The following is a 24,667-nucleotide window of genomic DNA, read 5'->3' on the forward strand; positions in this document are numbered from 1 at the left end:
TAATATCCTGTTACAGCAACTTCATATTCTTATATGAATTTCAATATTTAAAATGTAGGCAAGGTTTGCTGTTTGCGCTTTAACAGAATGGTTTAGATCAAGGCATCTTGATATGTGTTTATCCATAAACACCTTTACTCTGGAAGTTACATTCACACCAATAATAAAAATGTGTACATTAGATCTGTTGGTTCGCTGTCTAATGAAGCAAAGACAAAAAGAAGTACAGAATAGTTCTAATGTGAATTTTAATAGTATGATGTATATTTAACATAATAAGTCCAGACATCACAGCACCAGTGACGCGACCACCAGCATGGATTGATTCCAGAGGGGTAGAATTGAATAAACCACTTTCTGAGTTTGAATTTACAGTATTCAAATTTTAGCATTCCATTTCCACTTTTGAAATTGCTCCACAGATCCTGCCACCTACTGCTGATCTGGGAGGTACATTTGCGTAGTACATGGTAATATACATAAAAACATAAGAACTAGAAGCAGGAGTAGGCCGTCTGGCCCTTCAAGCCTGCTCCACCATGCAGTAAGATCATGGCTGATCTTTTTGTGGACTTAATCCACTTACCCATGCTCTAACCGCATCCCTTAATTCCTTTATTGTTCAAAAAAAAAATCTATCTTAGCCTTAAAACGATTACTGAAGTAGGGTCAACTACTTCACTGGGCAAGGAATTCCATAGCTTTACAACCCTCTGGGTGAAGAAGTTCCTTCTCAATTCAGTCCTAAATCTACTCCCTCTAATCTTGAATCTATGTCCTCTTGTCCTAGTTTCACCTGCCAGAGGAAACATCCTCTCTACTTCTATCTTATTTATTCCATTCATATTTTATGTTTCTATAAGATTCCTCCCCCCATCACCATTCTTCTGAATTCCAATGAATATAATCCCAGTCTACTCAATCTCTCATCATAAGCCAAACCCCTCAACTCTGGAATCAACTTAGTGAACCTCCTCTACACACCCTCCAGTGCCAGTACATCCTTTCTCAAGTAAGGAGACTAAAACTGCACACAGTACGCCAGGTGTGGCCTCACCAGCACCCTGTACATCTGCAACATAACCTCCCTGCTTATAAAGTCAATCCCTTTAGCAATGAAGAACAAAAGTCCATTTGTTTTCCTAATTACTTGTTGTATCTGCAGATCAACCTTCTGTGATTCTTGCACAAAGACACCCAGGTCCCTCTCCAAAGCAGCATGCTGCACCTTTTTACCATTCAAGTAATAATCCTTTTTACTGTTACTTTTATCGAAATGGATGACTTCACATTTATTAACATTGTATTCCATCTGCTAGACCTATGCCCACTCACTCAATGTACCTATGTTCCTCTGCAAAGTTTCACAGTCCTCTGCACACTTTGCGCTGTCACTCATCCTAATGTCATCTGCAAACTTTGACACACTACATGTGGTCCCCAACTCCAAATCATCTCTATATAATAGGTCTGTACGGAGTTAATGTGCAACTTACAAAGGGGCAGGCATACATATCAGTAAACCTGACAAAGGGACTAGTACAGTCATCCTTAACGAGTGTGACTGTATCAACAAAACGCATGCCATTCTTAACGATGAGTCTAAATTTATATTCATTGGACAACCTTTTTCAAACGCAAACTTTAAAAAAAGCATTTGTTAGACTTGTATAACAGCAGCTTATATATAGCACTGGTTCATCCTCATGGTTTTACAGCATCTGCATATGTATGTGTTGCCTGAGACACACAAAAGTAATGTCCCTTTATGTCCTTTCTTATTTATAACTGATCTTGCACAACATGAGCTGGCCAAATGCTGGGTGAATTGCTATAAACAATTTTAAGCAGGGATTCCAGTTACAATTAAGGATTCCTTTAAATTTATAAAGCACATGTAGGACATGCGTATCAATAGCAATCTATGTGCTCATGTGACATTGCTGGCCTATTCAGCAAAGTACCATTTAAAGAAGCCATCGACATCTGCATTGAAGCTCAAACTCATGGTGATCTTGATCTGCAACTGTTGTGTGCATTGTATGAATCAGTATTTCTTAAACTTATGAGTGCAGTTTTAACAACATCATGTATGTCCAAATCGACGGTATTGCCATGGTTTCTCCACTAGACCGCACTCTCTCAAGCATCTTTGTTAGATTCTATGAGGTGAGAAATATGCCTTTGCTGAAATAACAAACAATCTCTAACCCTTGCAGATTTCTAATAGGTAAGTAAAATATTTATTATAATTTACAATGCCTGAATTCAGTTCAACATTTAAGAATTTCACAACATGTCCATACAGAACTCCAAATTCATGTTTGAAATGGAAGTCAAATAAGATCCATTTCCTTGATGCCCTCGTTAGGAAACTGGCCAGGGTTCTCTACTCTTGTCTACTACGAACCTATATTCACTGGCTAATTTACACAATAAGATTCCAACAGTTCCTGCAAGTTTAGCTTCATCAGCAACCTTGTAAATAGGACAGAAGCCACTTGATAACTGTGCAAGCTTGATATTAAAGTAGAGTGTATCAAAGATATTCTGCAGGATAATGGCTACCCTGAACAGTGAGAAACAAACTCATGATTGGTCCGAAGGCCAACATAGAAAGGCAAAGTCTTTCAAAAGTTTGAGCAACATGTGAAGCTAGCTGTTTCATTCTGCTACTGTGCAGTAGAAACATGAATTCTATGCTAACAGAACAATGCCATCAAACCAAAAAGATATTTTGTCTATCACACAAATTAATAATTATGAATTTTAGTGCTAGTTCAATGTTGAGTATGTCCCAAAGATTGGCTGATCATATGAAACAACATATCCTTTCAGCTGTTCACAATAAACAAAGTTCTGACCATCCCCAGCCGGCACTTGCAGAACACACACCACATCCAATGTGTCCATTTGCACAATCAGAACTAATTTGCTGTGTAATCTTGAGTGTGGGAAGAATTACGTTGACCATCAGTTTAGAGTTATCAGTCAGTCTCAGTTTGGTATACTTGCATGTACTGTAAGCTATATGTATTAATACACAGAGCTCTCTGTGCTTTGCAGACAGAAAGGACATGTATACACACTGCACCTGTTTCAGCTTAACAAAATAAGTGACAGCTGGTTCAGTTCTCAGAGTAATGCTGTGACCTGTTAACCTGTCTGGTTTAAAATATAAACAAAGCATGACAGTTAACTGTCCATCAGCATGAACAGGTGCATTCTCACTAGAATGCTTTTACCAGTCAGAGTCCAATTTCCAAATAAATTCAGCAATATCCTTTCACACCGTCGTTTTCCTCTTAACTTAGTATTCTTGTGAATTGTCCTGATGTGTTCAAGATGAAAAGCTTCCATAAGGCACCGAATGAAAAGTGCTGCCATGAATATTTATACTCTTCCATGAGTTTAAAAGAATCACAGCAACAACAACACTCTCAAGTTACAAAAGAATGGATGACTGAATCAGATTATATTCCCAAACAAATGTGCCATACATTCACCTGCCCTAGCTTAAACAGATAACAGACAATATGCCACATAATGAAAAAGGACAACTTTTTCTTCACATTGAAGAAAGCTAAGTAAAATGAGTTTTTTTTTCGCAGTAAGCAATGATTCTAAAGAAAGATGTGGCTTTACCTCTTTTCATGTATTTTAATCCATAATTATAATAAATTATAACTGATGACAAAAAATCTATCGTGTATCAAGTAGATTAAATCAATTTAATATTAACTTGAATATAAGAAAATATAAGAAAATGTTCTATTTATGAATGTTCTTGATTGTTTGCCAGCAGATAGCGGTAAAGAAATAGATAAGAATAAAATAAGGCAATAAACATCCAAACATTCATGATTACAAGATAACTGGAATCCAATCATTTCCCAATAAATTGGGACTGGCTGAGTAAAATGATTGCCAAAGACTACTCAAAAGTTACCTAAGAAATAGTTATTTTATATGCTGCCAAGTCAAAACCTTGCAACTGAAGATGGTACCTGCGTAAAGTTTGTCCAAGTAGGAGAATGGAATTTTCCTAAGTTAATTTGTAATAATATCAATTCACTCCATACAATTCCAAATTATTAGAACACAAAAACATGGTGCAAGTGTCTGAAATTTCTTTCTCCACCATTTCAGCAGAGGCTTAAAATGATATATCACTGAGAAACAAGTGACATAATAGCAGTCTTTTAGAAAAGAAATGAAAAAAAAAAGCTGGAGAAATGTACAGACAAACATCATTTTGTGGTTCAGTCAAAAATAAAAGCTCATGCATTTTGCATTGTTTTTGCTGAAACACTCCTTCTTCTTTGCCTGTTTAAGTACTTTTAATATTCTTTCACCACCTTTACCAACTTCTACTTACATTATATTCAGAAACAACTCCTTTATACACTTCAAGGAACTCTTCTGCATTGGCTTGGTCTAGATTGAACTGTGGAAAAAAGAGAAAAAATGTTTATCACCCAAGTTCGTTTTGTATCTATTTGAAAAACATTATTTCCAACAGTGCAGAACTCCAGCAGACTTTTATTGAACAAAATTGATCAGAGACCATAGATTATAATTTTAAATTACATAAAGCCAGACTAAGTTAGATAGTAGAATAGTGGACTCAGGAACAGATGACAGATCTACTCAGTGAATACGGGTTCCATGAATTTATGCAAGTGAGAACTGCATTTGCTTCTGGCTGGAGCGGAAATCACCTCAGATGAAATGATTAAATTATATTAATTAAGGCCTGAGTAGTCTCCTGGACTTTTGATCATCTAAAGAGGTCAAACAGAAGTTTTTCCAGAGTTTGTACTCTACCTGGTCTGTGTTTTTAAATCCAATTTTCCATCTCTTCCAGCATATTTCCTGGCTGTTGGATATGCTGAGGAGTGCATATATTGTGGCACATATTGTTGGAAGAGGCTGGATATTCCTTTTCCTATCCTCCTTTGTTGAATGTGTCTAAGTTGATACTAATTGTATAAATTATGTGTTCATTTTAGAGAGAGAAAAAAGCCTACACTGCTAACTGACCTAGCAGTGATTCTGCACAGACACTGCCTTTGCTGTTTGAATTGATGTATCGCTGGACATCGGAGTGTGTCTCAGAAAAATTCAAAAACAGCAAAATTCACAACTGATCTTGGAGGAACTTGTTTGGGAGAGGTCATAGCACAGAAACATATAAGTGAATAGTTTTAAGTATAGCCTTGCTAAAAATCAGCAATAGTGAGAAGAGTGGGTTCTTTCTTGATTATATGTTTTTATTGGGATCTGTCTCGATTACATTTTTAAAAAACAAGCCATAAGTATTAAGTCAGACTGGAGCAGTGTTTTATGGAGCAATAAGACAGTACTATTTTTGGGGTCTGTAGATTGTAAGGAGTGTGATATCCTCTTCTTGTCAAATGTGGGAGTTTTGAGAGTGTTTATGAGTTACTGAGGAATATATCTGAAATAAATGTTGTTAGTTGCAAATCTTGTCAGATCGAATGGATCAGTTGGAGCGATAGTTAGAGGCAATGAGGAATTTACAAGAGCTTGGGGATGCAATGGATTGCAGTAATAGAAAGGGAGAAAAGCTGCAGATACAGGCAGGTAGAGGAGGTAGGCAGGTAGTACAGGAGTCTTCTGTGACTATCCTCATTTCAAACAAGTATGCTGTTTTGGAAAATGTGGGGATGATGGATTTTCAGGGGAATGTAGAACAAACAGCCAAATTCATGGTATCAAGACAGGCTCTAATGTAATGAGGGGTGTGTTATGTTCCAAGTGATTGATTGTATTAACGGACTCTCGAGTCAGAGACACAGATGGACGTTTCTGCTCATGCCTCCCTGGTGCCAGGATCCAGGATGCCTCAAAGAGGGTGCAGAATCTCAAAGGGGAGAGGGACCAGCATGAGGTCATTGTATACATTGTTACCAATGACATAGGAAGGGAGAAGGATGAGATTCTGAAGGGAAAATATAGAAAGTTAGGCAGGAACTTAACAAGGAGGTCCTCAAGAATAGTAATATCTGGAGCACTCCCAGTGCTACAAGCTAGGAAGGGTAGGAACAGGAGGATAGAGCAGATGAATGCGTGGCTGAGGAACTGGCATATGGGAGAAGGATTCACGTTTTCGGATCACTGAAATCTCATGTGGGGTCAAACTGACGTGTACAAGGATGGATTGTACCTGAATTGTAAGGGGACTAATATACTGGCAGGGAGATTTGCTCTAACTGCTCTGGAGGTTTTAAACTCATAACAGGGCGGTGTGTGTGTGTGTGTGGGGCAGGGAGACACTACAGAAAGAGATCATACTGGTACAGTTGAGAAAAGAAGCAAGTCAAACAGTCAGGGCAGGCAGGAACAAAGCAGAGAACAAGGTAGGACTGATAATTAAACTGCATGTATTTCAATGCAAAAGGTCAAACGGGGAAGGCAGATGAATTCAGGGCATGGTGAGGAACACAGAACTTGGATACCATAGCAATTACAGAAACATGCCTCAGGGATGGACAAGATTGGCAGCTTAATGTTTCTGGATACAATCGCGACAGAAAGGATAGAAAGGAGGCAAGAGAGGAGAGAGCTTGGCATTTTTGATAAGGGATAGCATTATAGCTGTACTGAGGGAGGATATTCCTGGAAATACATCCAGGAAAATTATTTGGGTGGAACTGAGAAATAAGAAAGGGATGATCACCTTACTGGAATTGTATTATAGATCCCCTAATAGTCAGAGGAAAATTTAGATACAAATTTGTAAGGAGATCTTAGTTATCTGTAAGAACAATAGGATGGTTATGGTAGGGGATTTTAACTTTCCAAACTGGGATTGCCAAAGTGTTAAGGGTTTGGGTGGAGAGGAATTTAAGAATGTACAAGAAAATTTTCTGAGTCAGTATGTGAATATACTTACTAGAGAAGGTGCAAAACTTGACCTACTCTTGGGAAATAAGGCAGGGGAGGTGACTGAGGTGTCAGTGGGGGAGCACTTTGGGGCCAGCAACCATAATTCTATTAGTTTTAAAATAGTGATGGAAACGGATAGACCAGATCTAAACATTGCAGTTCTAAATTGGAGAAAGGCCAATTTTGACAGTATTAGGCAAGAACTCAAAAGCTGACTGGGAGCAGGTGTTCGCCAGTAAAGGGACGACTGGAAAATGGGAAGCCTTCAGAAATGAGAAAACGAGAATCCAGAGACAGTATATTCCTGTTAGGGTGAAAGGAAAAGCTGGTAGGTGTAGGGAATGATCGATGACTAGAAAAATTGAGGGTTGGGTTCAGAAAAAGAAGGAAGCATATGTCAGGTATACACAGGAGAGATCGAGAGAATCATTAGAAGAGTATAAAGGCAGTAGGAGTATACTTAAGAGGGAAATCAGGAGGGCAAAAAAGAGACATGAGATAGCTTTGGCAAATAGGGTTAAATAGAATCCAAGGGGTTTTTACAAATACATTAAGGACAAAAGGGTAACTAGGGGGAGAGAATAGGGCCCCTCAAAGATCAGCAAGGCAGTTCGTGTGGAGCCGCAGGACATGGGGGAGATACTAACCGAGTATTTTGCATCAATGATTACTGTGGAGAAGGATATGGAAAATATAAAAATGGGGAAATAGATGGTGAGATCTTGAAAAATGTCCATATTACAGAGGAGGTGGTGCTGAATGTCTTAAAATGCATAAAGGTGGATAAATCCTCAGGATCTGATCAGGTGTACCTGAGAACTCTGTGGGAAGCTAGGGAAGTGATTGATGTACCCTTGCTGAGATATTTGTATCATCAATAGTCACAGGTCAGGTGCCAGAAGACTGGAGTTTGGCTAACCTGGTACCATTATTTAAGAAAGGTGCTAAGGACAAGCCAGGGAACTGGTGAGCCCGACGACGGTGTTGGGCAAGTTGTTGGAGGTAATCCTGAGGGACAGGATTTACAGGTATTTGGAAAGGCAAGGACTGATTAGGGATAGTCAACATTGTGTGTGGGAAATCATGTCTCACAAACATGATTGAGCTTTTTGAAGAAGTAACAAAGAAGATTGATGAGGTCAGAGCGGTAGATGTGATGTACATGGACTTCAGTGAGGCGTTCAACAAGGTTCCCCATTGGAGACTGGTTAGCAAAGTTAGATCTCATGAAATACAGGGAGAACTGGTCATTTGGATAAAGAACTGGTGCGAAGGTAGAAGACAGAGGGTGGCGGTAGAGGTTGTTTTTCATACTGAAGGCCTGTGACCAGAGGAGTGCCACAAGGATCGGTGTTGGGTCCACTACTTTTCATCATTTATATAAATTATTTGGATATGAACATAGTGGTATAATTGTAAGTTTGCAGATCACACAAAAATTGGAAGTGTAGTGGACAGCAAAGAAGGTTACCTCAAATTACAACGCAATCTTGATCAGATGGGCCAATGGGCTGAGGAGTGGCAGATGGAGTTTAATTTAGATAAATGTGAGGTGCTGCAGTTTGGGAAAACAAATCTTAGCAAGACTTATACATTTAATGGTAAGGTCCTAGAGAGTGTAGCTGAACAAAGAGACCTTGGAGTGTACGTTCATAGCTCCTTGAAAGTGGAGTCGCAGATAGATAGTGTAGTGAGGAAGGCGTTTGGTATGCTTTCTGTTTTGGTCACAGTATTGAGTACAGGAGTTGAGATGTCAAATTGCAGCTGTACAGGACGTTGGTTAGGCCACTTTGGAATATTTCGTGCAATTCTGGTCTCCTTCCTATTGGAAGGATGTTGTGCAACTTGAATGGGTTCAGAAAAGATTTCTAAGGATGTTGCCAGGGTTGGAGGATTTGAGCTATAGGGAGAGGCTGAATAGGCAGGGGCTGTTTTCCCTAGAGCATCAGAGGCTGAGGGATGACCTTATAGAAAGGAGAAAAGGATCCAGACGCCAGTGCCAAAAACCTAGCCCCTCACTCTTGGCCTTAACCTCCAAATATACTGCCGCGTGATCAGAGATAGCTATGTTCCCAATTTTACAAACCATAATCGATTCCAAAAGGGTGGAGGGAACCAGAAAGAAATCAATCCTCATGTGACATTTATGTGGGTTTGAGAAAAAGGTGAAATCCCTGCCGGTAGATTGAAGACATCTCCAAATGTCCACCAGTCCCAACTCCTCAGATAAGTCAGTCACCTGCTTCGCCTGTGAAGAAAGAGTTGGAGGCCCACTAGGTACCCTGTGCACTGTTGGATCCAAAAGACAATTGAAATCCACCCCCCCCCCCGCCCATAATAATGTGCTGTGTTCCAAAGGCACTCAACTTAGAGAAGACACTAATCAAAGATTTGAAGCGATGCGCCGGAATGACAATAGACATTTAAAATTCCATATTCCTCCCCATGTATCAGGGCCTTAAGTGATATAAAATCACCCCTGCTCATCTTTCACCTGCTCTAATAATGTGAACAGAAGATTTTTCTGGATAAGTACTGCCACTCCGCTACTTTTAATAGTAAAGGATGTAAAGAAAATCTGGTCATAACCCTCCCTGTTGGAGCTCCAGGTGTTCCCCATCATCAAGATGGATTTCCTTCAACAAAGCGATATCAACCCTTTCCCTCTTAAGGCTAGAAAGCACTTGTTTCCTTTTAACAGGCGAATGACATCCCTTGATGTTCCAGGTGCACCATTTAACATGACATTTAGCCATATCCCCTTTCAGACACCCTTGAATCCCTGGAAGGGAGAACCCTGCTTACAATGCACCAAGCACAAGTAAATAAATACTCATAAAGTTGAAGAACTATATATACAAAAACTACTCTAATAACTACAAACAAATATTACTACCAAAAAACTACAAAGAAAACAACTATAAAACCTTGAATAGAAGACTCCTACCTCTGCCCAAAGGGGCACTCACCTACCCATTCCCTCCTTCACAGCTTCTTCAAGCCCGGACTGTGCCTTAGGCGGAAAAAAAACAAGGAGATGATCCTTAAATCAACAAAAACAAAGTTAGGATGAGCACTCCGCCCATTCCTAGCTTCATGTCACCCCTACTTGTGACTAAAAGAGAAAGAGAACAAAACACATCCACAAAATTTCCCATAATAAAATCCAGTTATAAGAAAATCACCCCTGCTCATCTTTCACCTGCTCTAATAATGTGAACATATTCCAATTTTTTTCTTTAAATTATTAGGGAGCAAGAAGTAAAAAAAAAGGGAAAACACAGGGAAAGAAGGAAAACAGGATGAACATTTACTGTATTCTTCAGGCCAGTCCGTCTATTGTAAAGTGTCTACAAAGTTTTTAGCTTTATCTGCCAAGTCAAACGTATAAACTGAGTCCTTGCGGCTGACACAGAGCAATGCGGGGTACCTCATGGAGTACTGGATACACAGGTTCCTCAGCATCTTTTTAAGTCCGTCGAAGGACTTCCTCTTTCCATTTAAAGCTACCAAGAAATCCTGGAAAAACAATATTTTTGACCCCTTGTGCAGCAGTGCCTATGGGTCTTTTCCCAGTAATCTGGAGGCTTGTATTACTTTTTGCTTGTCCTTGTATAAATGGAAGTGTACTAGGATCGGGCGGGGGTACTGTACCGGCCCAGACCTATGCACTGCGATCCAACAGGCCCTTTCAATCTGCAGCTGGCTGGACTCGATTTGAAGGCCTAGGAACTGTGGCAGCCAGCTTTCAAAAGAAGCTGACTGGCTTCCCACCTTCTTCACCCTTCGGGAGCCCAACAATCCGAAGATTCATCCTCCAACCTCGATTTTTTATGTCATTGACCTGGTGTTGTAAGGCCCGCACCTCTCCAGCACCTGGATCCGACCAGATGAGGACTCCATCGCTGCTTCTGAGGCCTTGGTTCAACCTTCCACCTCCTCCAGCCACTCCCCTAGGCCCTGGATCTCCTGTTTCTGCAGCATGGATATGATGGGTTGGCTCTGGGCACGAATCTCCTCAATCCCAGCTCCAACCTTCGAGGTGAATCTTTCCATCATCGCTGCCAATTCCTGAGAGTCTGTCAGGTCCCGGGGCGTGGGATTGGGAGTTCAGGAGAGGCTGCTGCTGCTGCGGTCTCTGGTGTGCCCGGTGCTGCAGGGGAGTGTCCTTCCTGTTGACTGTTTGCTCGCTCCTTTTCCCTTTGGCTTCCTTCCCATTTCCAAATATTAACAAATAAGTGTTCTGTAAGATTTTAAACTAATAATTCCTCCACATACGTTGGCCAGGGACAGCAATATGCCTTGGCTGTTTGGCAGAACCGTCCATGGCAGTTCTACAGAATCGCTGGCATCTTGCAGAGTCCATGAATGTGCTTTTGGTACTCTCAGTCATGATGCTTTTCCAATTCCCCATCAGGAGTCCACTTCTGTCCTCAAAGATGTGCAGCAGCATTGACTCAACAGATTTTTTTTAGAAGCCGTTCAAGCCTGTTCATTCATTTCATGAGATCACAGCTAACTGGCCTAGCTCATAACCTTTATTGCATGATGCTCATAGATTATTTTTTAAAAGAAAATTATTTAATCTCAGATTTAGAGTTAATAACTGACTCGGTCTGAACTGTCAGTTCCAGAGTAGTGTTCAAAATTAATATCATCATCAGTGAAGATTTTTTTCGATTTTTACTCCTAAAAAGATAAAAGTTTCCATATATTGTTTGGAAGGGCTGAAGAAGGGCTTATGCCCGAAATGTCGATTCTCCTGCTCCTTGGATGCTGCCTGACCTGCTGCGCTTTTCCAGCAACACATTTTATATTTGCTAGAAGCACAGTGTATAGTAAAAGGAGCTGCTAAACTTCTTTGAACATGTTAGTTATTTCATCCAGAAGCGCCTTTTCCTTCATACGAGATATTGTCATTTGTTAATAATGTTTGTTTCATGTCGAGTTTTGCTCTTTTTTACCACAGCAAATGGCTGAAATAGGACATTGTGTCTTTTATTTGTGTTAGTCACCCGGAAGTTCATTTTTGTTCTCCAAAGTTAACTGTCTCTATGGGGATCATAACAATATCTTTGATAAAATTGCTCCTTAATTTTGTCAATTAAGGGATTTTAATTCTAGTTTGAGTGATTTCTCTTTGTAATCTAATCTTTGGGAGTTGGAGTGTGAATCTGGTAAATAGACTCAGTGAAAAGTCAATGTATCCTTCCTAACATGCAATGGTGAAACTGAACACAGTGTCTGAGATGTGGTCTCACTAAATCTTCATATAACTGCAACATGACTTGTTTTCCTTTATATTATGGTTGAGTATTCTAGTAATTACCTTAATATTTTTCTGCACCTGGCTATGAAATATTAACGATATATGTTGATGGTCTCCTAATTCTTTTCACTGCTTTTAATTTTTTACCATGTAAACAAGTTATAAAATCTGTCTTTTTGCGATCCAAATAATGTTCGACACAGAAATCCATTTGCCACAGCTTTTTGCCGGCTCACTTATTCTATCAATTTCTGTGCAATTTTATGTTTTCATTCATGTTACTGCTTAGAATGTTGCTTACCTACGCGCTGTCAGCAAAACCGGAAATGTAACTTTCTAACCCATCATCTAAGTTATTAACACAGTTCCCTTACAAACATGAATCACATCCTACCAATTGAATGCCATTACCTCAACTGTCTGCCACCTGCTATTCAGTTACTTTTCTAACCAGTTTAGTAACTCAACTTCATTTCTACATGTTTCAAATTTAACTAAGTTTATTTTGAGGGTCTTCCTCACATGCATTCTGGAAGTTCATACAAATAAATTCTTTAGCCTATTCCATCATCTATAATTTTTGATATGTCTTCAAAAAAATTGGAACAACTGAAAAACTGTCTCTCTTTGATTAGCTTTTTAAGTGTTAGCAATACTACAGGAATGGACGTTGTTATTAGGTAAGTCTCAACAGAAGGAATCCAAAAGACAAGCGGAAAGCTTTTCTGAAAACAATGTTGAGCAATATTACATTCAATTTTATTCTGTATATGTGCTACAAATAGCAAAGGATTTTCCTTCCCTGCTCAATCAAGTGTTTTGTGATTGTACCTTGGTGCTCATGAATAATGGCAATATTTTAGATACACAAAGTCTAAACTTATGTAGCCCACAAACCCACCAACACATTAAACCAGGAGCTAACGAACTTGAAAAACCCTATACAGACAACAAGCAAAACTAATGTCACTTACAAAATACCATGCAAGGACTGTAACAAACATACATTGGACAAACAGGTAGAAAGCTAGCCACCAGGATACATGAACACCAACAGTCACAAAAAGACATGACCCTCTCTCACGAGTATCCTCACATATGGGTGAGGAAGGACACCACTTCGACTGGGACAACACACCCATCCTAGGACAAGCCCAACAAAGACACACACGAGAATTCCTAGAAGCATGGCATTTCAACCAGAACTCTATCAACAAACACACCAAGTTAGACTCCATCAGCAACCTCTGAGAAAAGGAACAGGGAGTGACTTCACCACAGGAAATGACATCACCACTGGAAATGTCATAACCAACTGAAAGAAACCCAAACATATAAATAGAAAGCAGGAATTTTCAGCATTGCTTCGCCTGAGGCCCACTGAAGATGTTATTTAGTAGGGTAATGAAACATCTGGAGAGGAGCCATCCAGGTCAGCGAGCAAACCTACATCCAAAACCTCAACCTGACCTACAAATGTTCTCAAAACTCGTGAATCCTCCTGCCCTGATTTGCTTTTCCAAAATGCAGTACTTCACATTTATCCAAATTAAACTCCACCTGCCACTCTTTTTAGCCCATTGGCCCATCTGATCAAGATCCTGTTGTACTCTGAGGTAACCTTCTTCGCTGTCTGGATTATGTTGTAGCTGTATAGGGTGTTGGTGAGGCACACCTGGAGTACTGTGTGCAGTTTTGGTCTTCTTACTTGAGAAAGGATGTACTGGCACTAGAAGGGGTGCAGATTAGGTTCACGAAGATGATTCTGGAGTTGAGGGTGTTGGTTTTATGCGTATGTGAGAAACCTGAGAATGACGAGAATGAGGGTAGGTCCGATCAAGGACAGTAGTGCTCTCTTCACATTCAGAACCTTCCCCACCAACCTTTCTATTTACGCCATGACTTGTAATTCCTCCACTCTCCTCTCTATCTGTATAAAGTCTCTTTGGGTGGAACGAGCAAAGCTCCCTGCTAAGATATGGGTCCCTTTCCAGCTCGGGTAAGACCTATCCTCTTTGAACAGGTCTTTTCTGTCCCAGAGGAGACTCCAATGTGTGCAACTGGACTTGAAATCATACAGAACTGAGATTCCAGACAACATCTATGTTGATCTTAGCTGGGCAGTTGTAGGGGTGGCACAAGTTGAAGGAAAAATTGAGGACTGCAGATGCTGGAGATCAGAGTCAAAAAGTGTGGTGCTGGAAAGGTGTGGTACTGTGGTCAGGCAGCATCCGAGGAGCAGGAGAGTCGACGTTTCAAGCATAAGCCTTTCATCACATTCACGGTGAAGAGCTTATGCTCAAAACATCGACTCTCCTGCTCCTCGGCTGCTGCCTGACTGGCTGTGCTTTTCCAGCACAACACTACGTGGCACAGTTGAAGTCAACCTTCCTGAGGTAGAACAGGTAAGTGTTTGCACTTGATGCGGATAACTGGTCCCGTCTTGGAAACTGGTTTCTGCTGAGCACAGACGAGAGCATGATTTGAGGTGGGAACTTGACTGTCAGAAAAAGCTCCCAAGAAGCAGCTCCAAAGGAATTTTGAAGTCTGGCAGCACTGAGGGACTTGCATCTCAGCAAGTGCCTTCAGCTTTGAGCCAAGGGGGAAGTGGGTGGAAGTGTGGACAAGCCCCTGATCTCTCCTCGTGATGCTCTCTTGGGTGCAAAGCTCACCACCTCTTCTTGAAAGTGGTCCCTTTGAAGACAGGTGCAGGCAGCAGCCGCTTGAGTTCCTCCTCTTCACCCCCCCCTCCATTAGCCCTCCCCACCATCACCAACGACATCTGCCAACACGGATGAGGTTGGAGACGATGTGGTTTTGCCAAGAGGCTCCTTCACCTCATCCCAACAACAGTCTACTCACTCTCACTGGATGTCATTTCTCTGCTTTGCAGAGAAGATTTACCAGGATGTTGCCTGGAATTGAGAATAGGTCGTACGAGGATAGGTTGAGAGTGCTAGGCCTTTTCTCATTGGAATGGTGAAGGATGAGGGGTGACTTGATAGAGGTTTATAAGATGATCAGAGGAATAGATAGAGTAGACAGTCAGAAACTTTTTCCCCGGGTACAACAGAGTGTTACAAGGGGACATAAATTTAAAGTGAAGGGTGGAAGGTATAGGGGAGATGTCAGGGGTGGGTTCTTTACCCAGAGAGTGGTGGGGGCATGGAATGCGCTGCCCGTGGGAGTGGTAAAATCGGAATCATTGGCGACCTTTAAGCGGCATTTGGATAGGTACATGGATGGGTACTTAATCTAGGTTAGAAGTTCGGCACAACATCGTGGGCCGAAGGGCCTGTTCTGTGCTGTATTGTTCTATGTTCTATGTTTATGAGGAGAGACTAAGTAAACTGAGATTATATTCATGGGAATTTAGAAGAATGGGGCTATCTTATAGAAACAGAAAATTATGAAGGGAATAGATCAGATAGAAGTAGAGAGGATGTTTCTACTGGCGAGTGAAACTAGGACAAGAGGCATATCCTCAAATTTAGGGTGAGAAAATTTAGGTCTGAATCGAGAAGGAACTTCGTCACCCAGAGGGTTGTGATTCTATGGAATTCTCTGCCTAATGAAGTGGTTGAGGCTTCCTTAGTAAATGTTATAAAGCTAAGACAGACAATTTTTTGACCAGTAAAGGTATGGAGGGTTATGGTGGGAGAGTGGGTAATGGAGCTGAGGCCATGAAAAGATCAGCCATGAATCTTATTGAATGATGGTGCAGGCTAGAAGGACTGGACGGCCTACTCCTGCTCCTAGTTTTTATATTCTTATGTAAATATGCTATATTTGTTCCTATAATGGCCTGATTCTGATCATGTGACTCATTCCCAAAGGATTTTCCAGTTCCAATTAATATTTGAACATTCCAACGACCAGCCTGCTGCAGCTCTTACTTGGCATTTATTAATTTCACACATTAATCATGTTATTGATCATAAACTACTTAATAGCTTTCATTTCTTTTCACCCTTTAATGAATTTCCAGATCCTTGCTTGTGCATGTCAATTGACTGTTGCCCCTACATTTGACTTTGGATTCTCCTCCTGTTCCTGACTCTATCAAGCATTCTGCCTCTCATACTTCCAAACTAAATGAGTTTCCTTCTGCTCTACGCATCAGATAAATAAAATCGGATTCTGAGATCTCAGACAGCGGTAAATAAAACGATGTGTAAACATAATTATGTTACTTTGATATGGAAGCTAAATACACAAAATATTTTTTCAACAAAATAAGCAGAACTTTTTACTGTAGTATTAGAAAAGACACAGAACTTTAAGAATTGAACCACAGCAGGAAAATTCATGCATCTTTCAGGACAAAATATCAGTGAGCTTACCACAATTTTAGTTTTGCTATGAGATCTCAGTAACACTACATCAGTAGTGCTTCAGTAGTAGCCATCTATCATCCAAACTGTACTTTTGCCATAAAAGGCCGAAAACAACTCAATGGTGTATGACTTTATGATATCAAAATTTCAGAACTTGAGCATCTATTAACTGTGTATTCACAAATAAACTAAATATACACAAAGCATTTTCGGCAAAACAATGCCAATTATGAGTCCAAAGCTTGGAAACTAGTTATGCACTTGTCCATCATTGGGTCAGCAAAATGGGAAAATGCAGGAAGGTTCATGGTCTCCACACTCGTCTTTCTTTTTGCAACTCAATCCTAATAAACAGTCTTTCCTTCAATAAATTCTATTCCAAAATTACTGACACAATTTCTCTTCCCTGGCTACTGTCTAGAGCTCAATTAGATTGTTCATAACTTAGACATTTTAGGCGATGCTGAAATGAGCTTTTAACCACTTATCTACTCCATCGTCAAGACACCTATACGTTATTTGGAGCTTCAAACAACTAATCCGTATTCTGCAGTTCTTTCAGTTTTTATTCAAAACAAGTTGTTCATTTACAATTGTAAACCGCAAGTACTTCTGATACGCAGTTCCAAATTGCAGTAAATACATATTTATGAAATGTCATTAACATCCCAATCTCCTTCACACAGACATTAACAAATAGTTTGACAATCTACCACAGAAAGCAATATTGAGAAGACAGGTGGTGAAAGATCTAGCTTTTAGAGAACCTCTTAAAAAGAGAAGAGAGAGGTAAAGAAATTATGGAAAGAATTCTAGGAATTTTGAATAGGTAGCTGATGGTACAGCTGACTGAAACTGGGTTTGAGCAAGAAACCAGAAGTGGATGATTGCAAAAATCTCAGAGGGTTGTAGACCGGGGGGAATTAGAAGGTTGAGATTCTGCAGTAATTTTAAAGCAAGGATCAAAACTTTAAAACTGAGACATTGTGTGACTGGAATTCAATGTACGTCAGCATGGACAGGTGTGATAGACAAATTAGACTTTGTGCGAATTAGAACACATCCAAGGTTTTGATGAGTTTACGTTTATGAAGGGTTGAAAATGGAAGGTCAGTAAGAGAGCATTCTATTAATCAAGTCCACAGGCAGCAAAGATATATGTGTGGGTTTCAGCAGAAGAGCCAAGGCAGGTCAAAGACAGGTGACAATACAAAGGTAGAAACAGTTGGTCTTGACAATGAAGCAGATATATAGTCGGAAGTTCATCTCAGGACCAAATAAAACATCAAAGCTGTGAATTATGTCATTCAATTTCAGAAAACAGCTGAGGGAGGGATGGAATCAGTGGGTAGGAAATGGAGATTGTTACAGAAATAGTAGCTTTAATTTTGCAAACGTTAAATTGGAGAAATCTTTTTAAACAATGGATGTTGGACAAATAGCACAAAAGATCACTATCACTGGAGATAGGAAGAGAGCTGGTAAATGAGGTAGGAGTTGGGCATCATCAATGTACAAGTGGAAACTGTTTCTGAATGACGACACTGAGGAGCAATATATAGATGAGAAATTGGATAACGGTCAAAATTATTGTGTAGTGGGATTCTCTTCAAAGGCCAGTTTTGCCCAAATACAGGGTCCTATCCTCCACACTCTATTTTCAGCACTCTGACAATCACAACCTTATCAATATGTATATGATCACAAAAACCGATCAACCTGGATTCCTAGATAGCTGCCACGATACTTCCATCACGTGGCATTTAAATATAGTCACAGGCTAAGGATATGGGGTAGAGACAGAAAAATTGCAGATGCTGGAATCCAAAGTAGACAAGCAGGAGGTGGAGAAGATGACATTTTGGGTATAATCCTTTTTTAGGAAAGGCATATGGGGTAGGCCTTTTGGGATTGAAGTGAGGAGAAACATTTTCACCCAGAGAATGGGGAGCCTGTAGCATTCTCTGTGACAGAAAGCAGCTGAGTCCAAAACATTGAATTGTTTTTAATAAGGAGTTCAATATTGTCATAGGGCTGTATAGCATGGAAACAGACCCTTTGGTCCAACTGTCCATGCTGACCAAATATCCTAAATTAATCCAGTCCCATTTGCCAGCATTTGGCCCATGTCCCTCTAAACCCTTCCTATTCACATACCCATCCAGTTGCCTTTTAAATGTTGTGATTGTATCAGCCTCCATTACTTCCTCTGGTAACTCATTCCATACACGCAAAACCCTCAGTCTGAAAAAGTTGCTCCTTAGGTCCCTTTTATATCTTTTCTCTCTCACCCTAAACCTATGCCTTCTAGTTTTGAACCCCCCTATCCCAGGAAAAGACCTTGGCTAATCATCCCAACCATGTCCCTCATGATTTTATAAACCTCTATAAGGTCACCCCTCAGCCTCCGACACTCCAGGGAAAATAACCCCACCCTATTCAGTCTCTCTCCGTAACTCAAATCCTCCAACCCTGGCAATATCCTTGTAAATCTTTCCTGAAGCTTTTCAAGTTCCACAAGTTGCAAGGAGACCAGAATTGCATACAATATTCCAAAAGTGGCCTAACCAATGTCCTGTACAGATGCAACATTACCTCTCAACTCCTATGCTCAATGCAATCAATAAAGGCAAGCATACCATATGCCTTTTTGACCTGGGACTCAACTTTCAGTGGGCGGCACGGTGGTACAGTGGTTAGCACTGCTGCCTCACAGCGCCAGAGACCCGGGTTCAATTCCCGCTCAGGCGACTGACTGTGTGGAGTTTGCACGTTCTCCCCGTGTCTGTGTGGGTTTCCTCCGGGTGCTCCGGTTTCCTCCCACAGTCCAAAGATGTGCAGGTCAGGTGAATTGGCCATGCTAAATTGCCTGCAGTGTTAGGTAAGGGGTAAATGTAGGGGTATGGGTGGGTTGCGCTTCGGCGGGGCGGTGTGGACTTGTTGGGCCGAAGGGCCTGTTTCCACACTGTAAGTAATCTAATCGAAGAGTTTCAAGGAACCATGAACCTGCCCTTCAAGGTCTCTTTGTTCAGCAACACTCTCCAGGACCTTACCATTAAGTGTATAAGTCCTGTCCTGAATTGTCTTCCCAAAATGCAGCACCTCACACTTTATGGGCTAAAGGGATAAAAGGGTATGGGGAGAAAGCAGGAAGAGGCTACATAGTTGGATATTCAGCTGTGATTGTACTAACTGCACAGCAGGCTCAAAGGACCAATGACCTACTCCTGCTCCTACCTTTTATGTTTCTACCGTTCCTTTTCCAAAAAAAATTCAGAGGATGATGGTATGGGGATATGGGCTAGCACCTCCTGGCTCAATATAGCCATTCACAGCCTACTGCATCCAAACAGATGAAATCTAGCAAGGAACATGGAGGATCACCAAATCACAATTGAGTTTGTAAAGCAATGGTACAGGAGCCACTTTAGGTCCAAAAGTTCCTGGCATTAATTTCCAGAAAAATCTCCCAACTAAGAGTAGCTTATACAATTTTGCACACAAAATTACTGTTACACACAGTTTTTGTACAAAAATTATTAATCATCTTACCAATTGAAATGCGGTAAATTTAAATCCGCGTTCTTCAATGGCATCTAAAATCTTTCCAGCCAGACCTAGAAAAATTGTAAAATTATAAATGACAAAATTCTCAGAATATTCCATGGAAATATTACTAAATTAATTTTATTTAATAAACATATAAGGAGCACATTTGACAATTACTTAATCAGAAAATCTTTTGACACTGCAAACATAACAACATTGTTTGTTAGCCAAATATGACATAAACAAGGTACAAGGACTTCTCTTATTTGTCTATCTCTGGTGAATTTATTTACAATTAAAACAATATATATATAATACAGAATAATATCCAGAGAACCTGCAGGCATGTGATAATATCTAGGTACTTGGCTCATTTGCAAATTGAGCTCTTAAAATGACAACATCTAGTGATGTTCTCTTCTCCTCAAATTGTTGACTCACATTGCTTCATAGGACACAAAAGTCAACAGGTTCATCAACCAAATACTCATTGCTCATGCGTGAACACAGAACTTCACAAGAAATTTCATGTTAAAAAGCATCACAGCTGAGCCTAAAGCCATCCTATCCTAGTGTTAATACACAGTCATCGCTGAATAACAAAGAACCAAAGGAGATACTTTCTCGGCCATGAGTACTGAAGGTATAAATATAATCTTTAACACAATTGAAGGTTATCAAGGTTACATAATAAAGTTTCATTTATCTTGAGAGTTCATTTTTCTCTTCTCTCTTTTTTCTTTCCTCTCTCATGTTGGCATACGTAGACTTCACTGTCAAGAATCCCTGCCAGATCAGCTTATTTTCACATCACTACCTGTAATGAGTAAGACTGTTGAAATATCCCCAATGCCAAAACAGTAGAGATTAACGAACTCAAGACTAAGAATCAAATTTGAAGTCTTCTTGCCTCAGTTATTCTTTGAATTAAATAGCAACCATTTTTGACATGCCTTATTTCTTTGATTCAGCATCTGAATTTTACAAATTATTTATGAAGCTGGTTATGTATGAACATGGTCATTGGTCAGAAATGAAAATTATTTTCAATTTGACTGCATTCGTTGACACTAGAACATGCCCAGTTGCCCGTCATCAAACACTGCTTTTTCACTAAGGACACTCAGTAGGGTGTAAGATAGGTGAGAAGTCAAGTTTGTTATTTGAGTTTAATTGTATGACTTATTACAGCACCAATCTCACAACAACGCTCTTCTCACTGCGTTATTCACATCATCCATTCTTCAGTTGCAAAGAATGCCTCAGATTATTTACATTGTAAACCATGGGCACTGGTGATTTTAAACTAGCAAAGAACCACCCCAAAGCTAAATAACCTCCAAACACAAACTAAAAACTGGGGGTATAACTTGCTTACAGGATTGAAGAATCATCCTACCATTAAGTGCTTGGAAAAAAACGTCAGTCAAAATAGTTAACCCATGTGAATTTTTTCGTACTTATAAGTGGCTCAAATTAAACACATTTCAACTCAGTAAAAGCAATATATCCCAAGACACTACACGTGTAGTGTCTCCCACCTGCCCTCCTCCTCTAACCAAAAAAAAGACTCTCGTGTGTTGCAAAGGTAAGGCATTTCAATTGATATTTCTTGTGTTTTGTGTGATTGTTTAAAAGTTTACTATTGGTTAGTTGAATAAGACCATAGAGAAGTACTAACAATTGTTTAACTCATAAATTTGTATAAATTAATTAAATAAGTAGAAATGGATGGACAGGTGATGTGCTGTAGCTGTATGATGTGGGAGCTGGCTGATCCCATTGTCAACGGCAGTGACCACATCTGCAGCAAGTGTTGGTTGCTGGAAGAACTCCGGATCAGAATTGTTGATCTAGAATCTAAGCTTCAAACACTGCGGCACATCCGGGAGGGGGAAGAGTTACCTGGACACTTTGTTTCAGGAGGCAGTCACATCTGGCAGATTAAGTAATTCAAATTCAGTCAGTGATCAGGGTGTGACTGTTGTAAAGTGTGAAGTGAGGTAGGTAGGGAGATTCTGAGCTCAAGAGTGGAGGAGCCTTAAGCCCTCGACCTTGTCCAACAGGTATGAGATTTTTGCTCCCTGTATGGATGAGGAAAAGGGCTGTGGACAGAGTGAGCCAGCTGACCTCGGCACTACAGTGCAGAAGGTCATTCAAGAGTGGGGAGCAAAAAGACAAGTAGTTGTTATAGGGGATTCTATAATTAGGGGGACAGATAGTGTCCTTTGCAAGCCGGATCGGGAGTCCCGCATGGTATGTTGCCTGCCCGGTGCCAGGGTGCAGGACATCTCCGAATGGCTTGAAAGGATATTGGAGCAGGAGGAGGAGGAACCAGTTGTTGTGGTCGACGCTGGCACAAACAACATAGGCAAGGCTAGGAAGGAGGACCTGTTTGGGGAATATCAAACACTAGGAAAGAAATTGAAGAACAGGTCCTCGAGGGTCATAATCTCTGAATTACTGCCCGAGCCATGTGCTATTTGGCATAGGGATAAGTAAATTAGGGAAGTAAACCCATGGCTAAGAGATTGGTGTGGGAAAGAGGATTTCCATTTCATGAGACATTGGCATCAGTTTTGGAACCGGGGCGATCTGTACCGATGGCAAAAAGGATAAATAGGGTGGTCACTAGACTTTAAACTTGTGAGTCGAGGAGGAAGGGAAAGGGAAAGGGAAAGGGAAAGGGAAAGCAACAGGGAGTATGGAGTTAAGTAGAAAGATAAGCAGCAGGTTAGCATGCGTGCAGGGTTTAAGTTCAAGACAGACTAGGAATGAAGCAAAAAGGAAGGTAGAGGTGATGAAAATCATGAGGATAACAAAATTAACATTAAAGTGCTTTATCTGAATGCTCGAAGCATTCAAAACAAAGTAGATGAATTAACAGCACAAATCATCATAAATGATTATGATGTGGTAGGCATCACAGAGATGTGGCTGCAGGGGGTTCAGGACTGGAAATTAAACATCCAAGGATTTACAGCCTATCGAAAAGACAGGGAGGGAGGCCCTGTTAGTTAAGAATGAAATTAAATCTATGGCATTAAATGAATAGGGTCAGATGAAGTGGAGTCTGTGTGGGTGGAGTTGAGAAATGACAAAGGCAAAAAAAACATAAATGGAGTAATGTACAGACCTCCCCGCAGTGGTCAGGACCAGGGGCGCAAGATAAACCAGGAAATAGATACGGCATGTCAAGAAAAGTAAAGTCACGGTGATCATGGGGGCTTCAATATGCAAATGGACTGGGTGAATTATGTTGCTAATGGATCTAGAAAAAGGGAATTCATGGAATGCTTACAGGATGGCTTTATGGAACAGCTTGTGATGGAGCCCACAAGGGAGCAGGCTTTTCTGGACTTAGTGCTGTGTAACGAGCCAGACTTTATAAAGGATCTTAAAGTCAGGGAACAATTAGGAGGCAGTGATCAAAATATGGTAGAGTTCAGTCTGCAGTTTGGAAGAGAGAAGGCAAAATCGGATGCAATGGTGTTCCAGTTAAATAAAGGTAATTACAGGGGCAAGAGAGAGGAACTGATGAAGATTGACTGGAAGCAGAGACTGGAAGACAGTAGAGCAACAATGGCAGGAGTTTCTGGTGTAATTGAGGACACAGTACAGAGGTTCATCCCAAATAAAAAAAAGATTATCGGGGGGGAATTAGACATCCATGGCTGATGAAGGAACTCAGGAAATGTATCACTATAAAGTGGCAAAGAGCACTGGGAAATCAGAAAATTCGGAAGACTAGAAAAACAAACAGAGATAACAAAGAGAGAAATAAGGAGAGGATCAAATATGAAGAAAAGTTAGTAATATTAGAAATGATAGTAAAAGTTTCTTTCAATATAAGAAACAAACACGAGGCAAAATTGATGCAGGAAGGCTAGTGATGTGAGATAAGGAAATAGCTGAAGAACTTAATAAATACTTTGTGTCAGTCTTCACAGTGGAAGACATGAGTATTATCCCAACAATTAAGGAGAGTCAAGGGGCAGAGTTGACATTGGTGGCCATTACAAAGGAGAAAGTATTTGATAAGCTAAAAGGTCTAAAACTGATAAATCTCCTGGCCCAGATGGGCTACATCCTAGAGTTCTGAGGGAGATGACTGAAGAAATAGCGGAGGCATTGGTTGTAATCTTTCAAAGATCACTGGAGTCAGGGTAAGTCCCATTGATTGGAAAATCATTGTTGTAACCCCTTTGTTCACGAAAGGATCAAGACAAAAGATGGAAAATTAACCTAACCTCGGTTATAGGTAAAATTCTAGAATCCATCGTTAAGGATGAGATTTCTAAATTCTTGGAAGTTCAGAGTCGGATTAGGACAAGTCAGCATGGATTTAGTAAGGAGAGGTCGTGCATGAAAAACCTCCTAGAATTTTTTGAAGAGGTAGCAAGTAGGTTAGACCAGGGAAACCCAGTGGATGTTATCTACCTAGACTTCCAAAAGGCCTTTGATAAGGTGCCTCACGGGAAGCTGCTGAGTAAGGTGAGGGCCCACGGTGTTTGAGGTGAGCTACTGACATGGATTGAGGATTGGCTGTCTGATAGAAGGCAGAGAGTTGGGATAAAAGGTTCTTTTTCGGAATGGCACC

At 40.4% G+C, this 24,667-nt stretch overlaps 1 protein-coding gene across 7 annotated transcripts in view; it reads right to left on the bottom strand.

Annotated features, from left to right (window-relative positions):
- Positions 1-24,667, bottom strand: part of nme7 (NME/NM23 family member 7) — a 139,457-nt gene that overhangs the window by 40,048 nt on the left and 74,742 nt on the right. For all 7 annotated transcript variants that reach the window (XM_043700891.1, XM_043700892.1, XM_043700893.1 and 4 more), the window contains exons 7-8: positions 20,071-20,135; positions 4,379-4,447 (exon numbers count right to left, since the gene is read on the bottom strand). In XM_043700891.1, coding sequence (XP_043556826.1) covers positions 4,379-4,447; positions 20,071-20,135 — 134 coding nt within the window. The remainder of the gene's footprint in view (positions 1-4,378; positions 4,448-20,070; positions 20,136-24,667) is intronic.

Source organism: Chiloscyllium plagiosum, chromosome 12 (assembly GCF_004010195.1).
Source record: "Chiloscyllium plagiosum isolate BGI_BamShark_2017 chromosome 12, ASM401019v2, whole genome shotgun sequence".
Classification (NCBI taxonomy): domain Eukaryota; kingdom Metazoa; phylum Chordata; class Chondrichthyes; order Orectolobiformes; family Hemiscylliidae; genus Chiloscyllium; species Chiloscyllium plagiosum.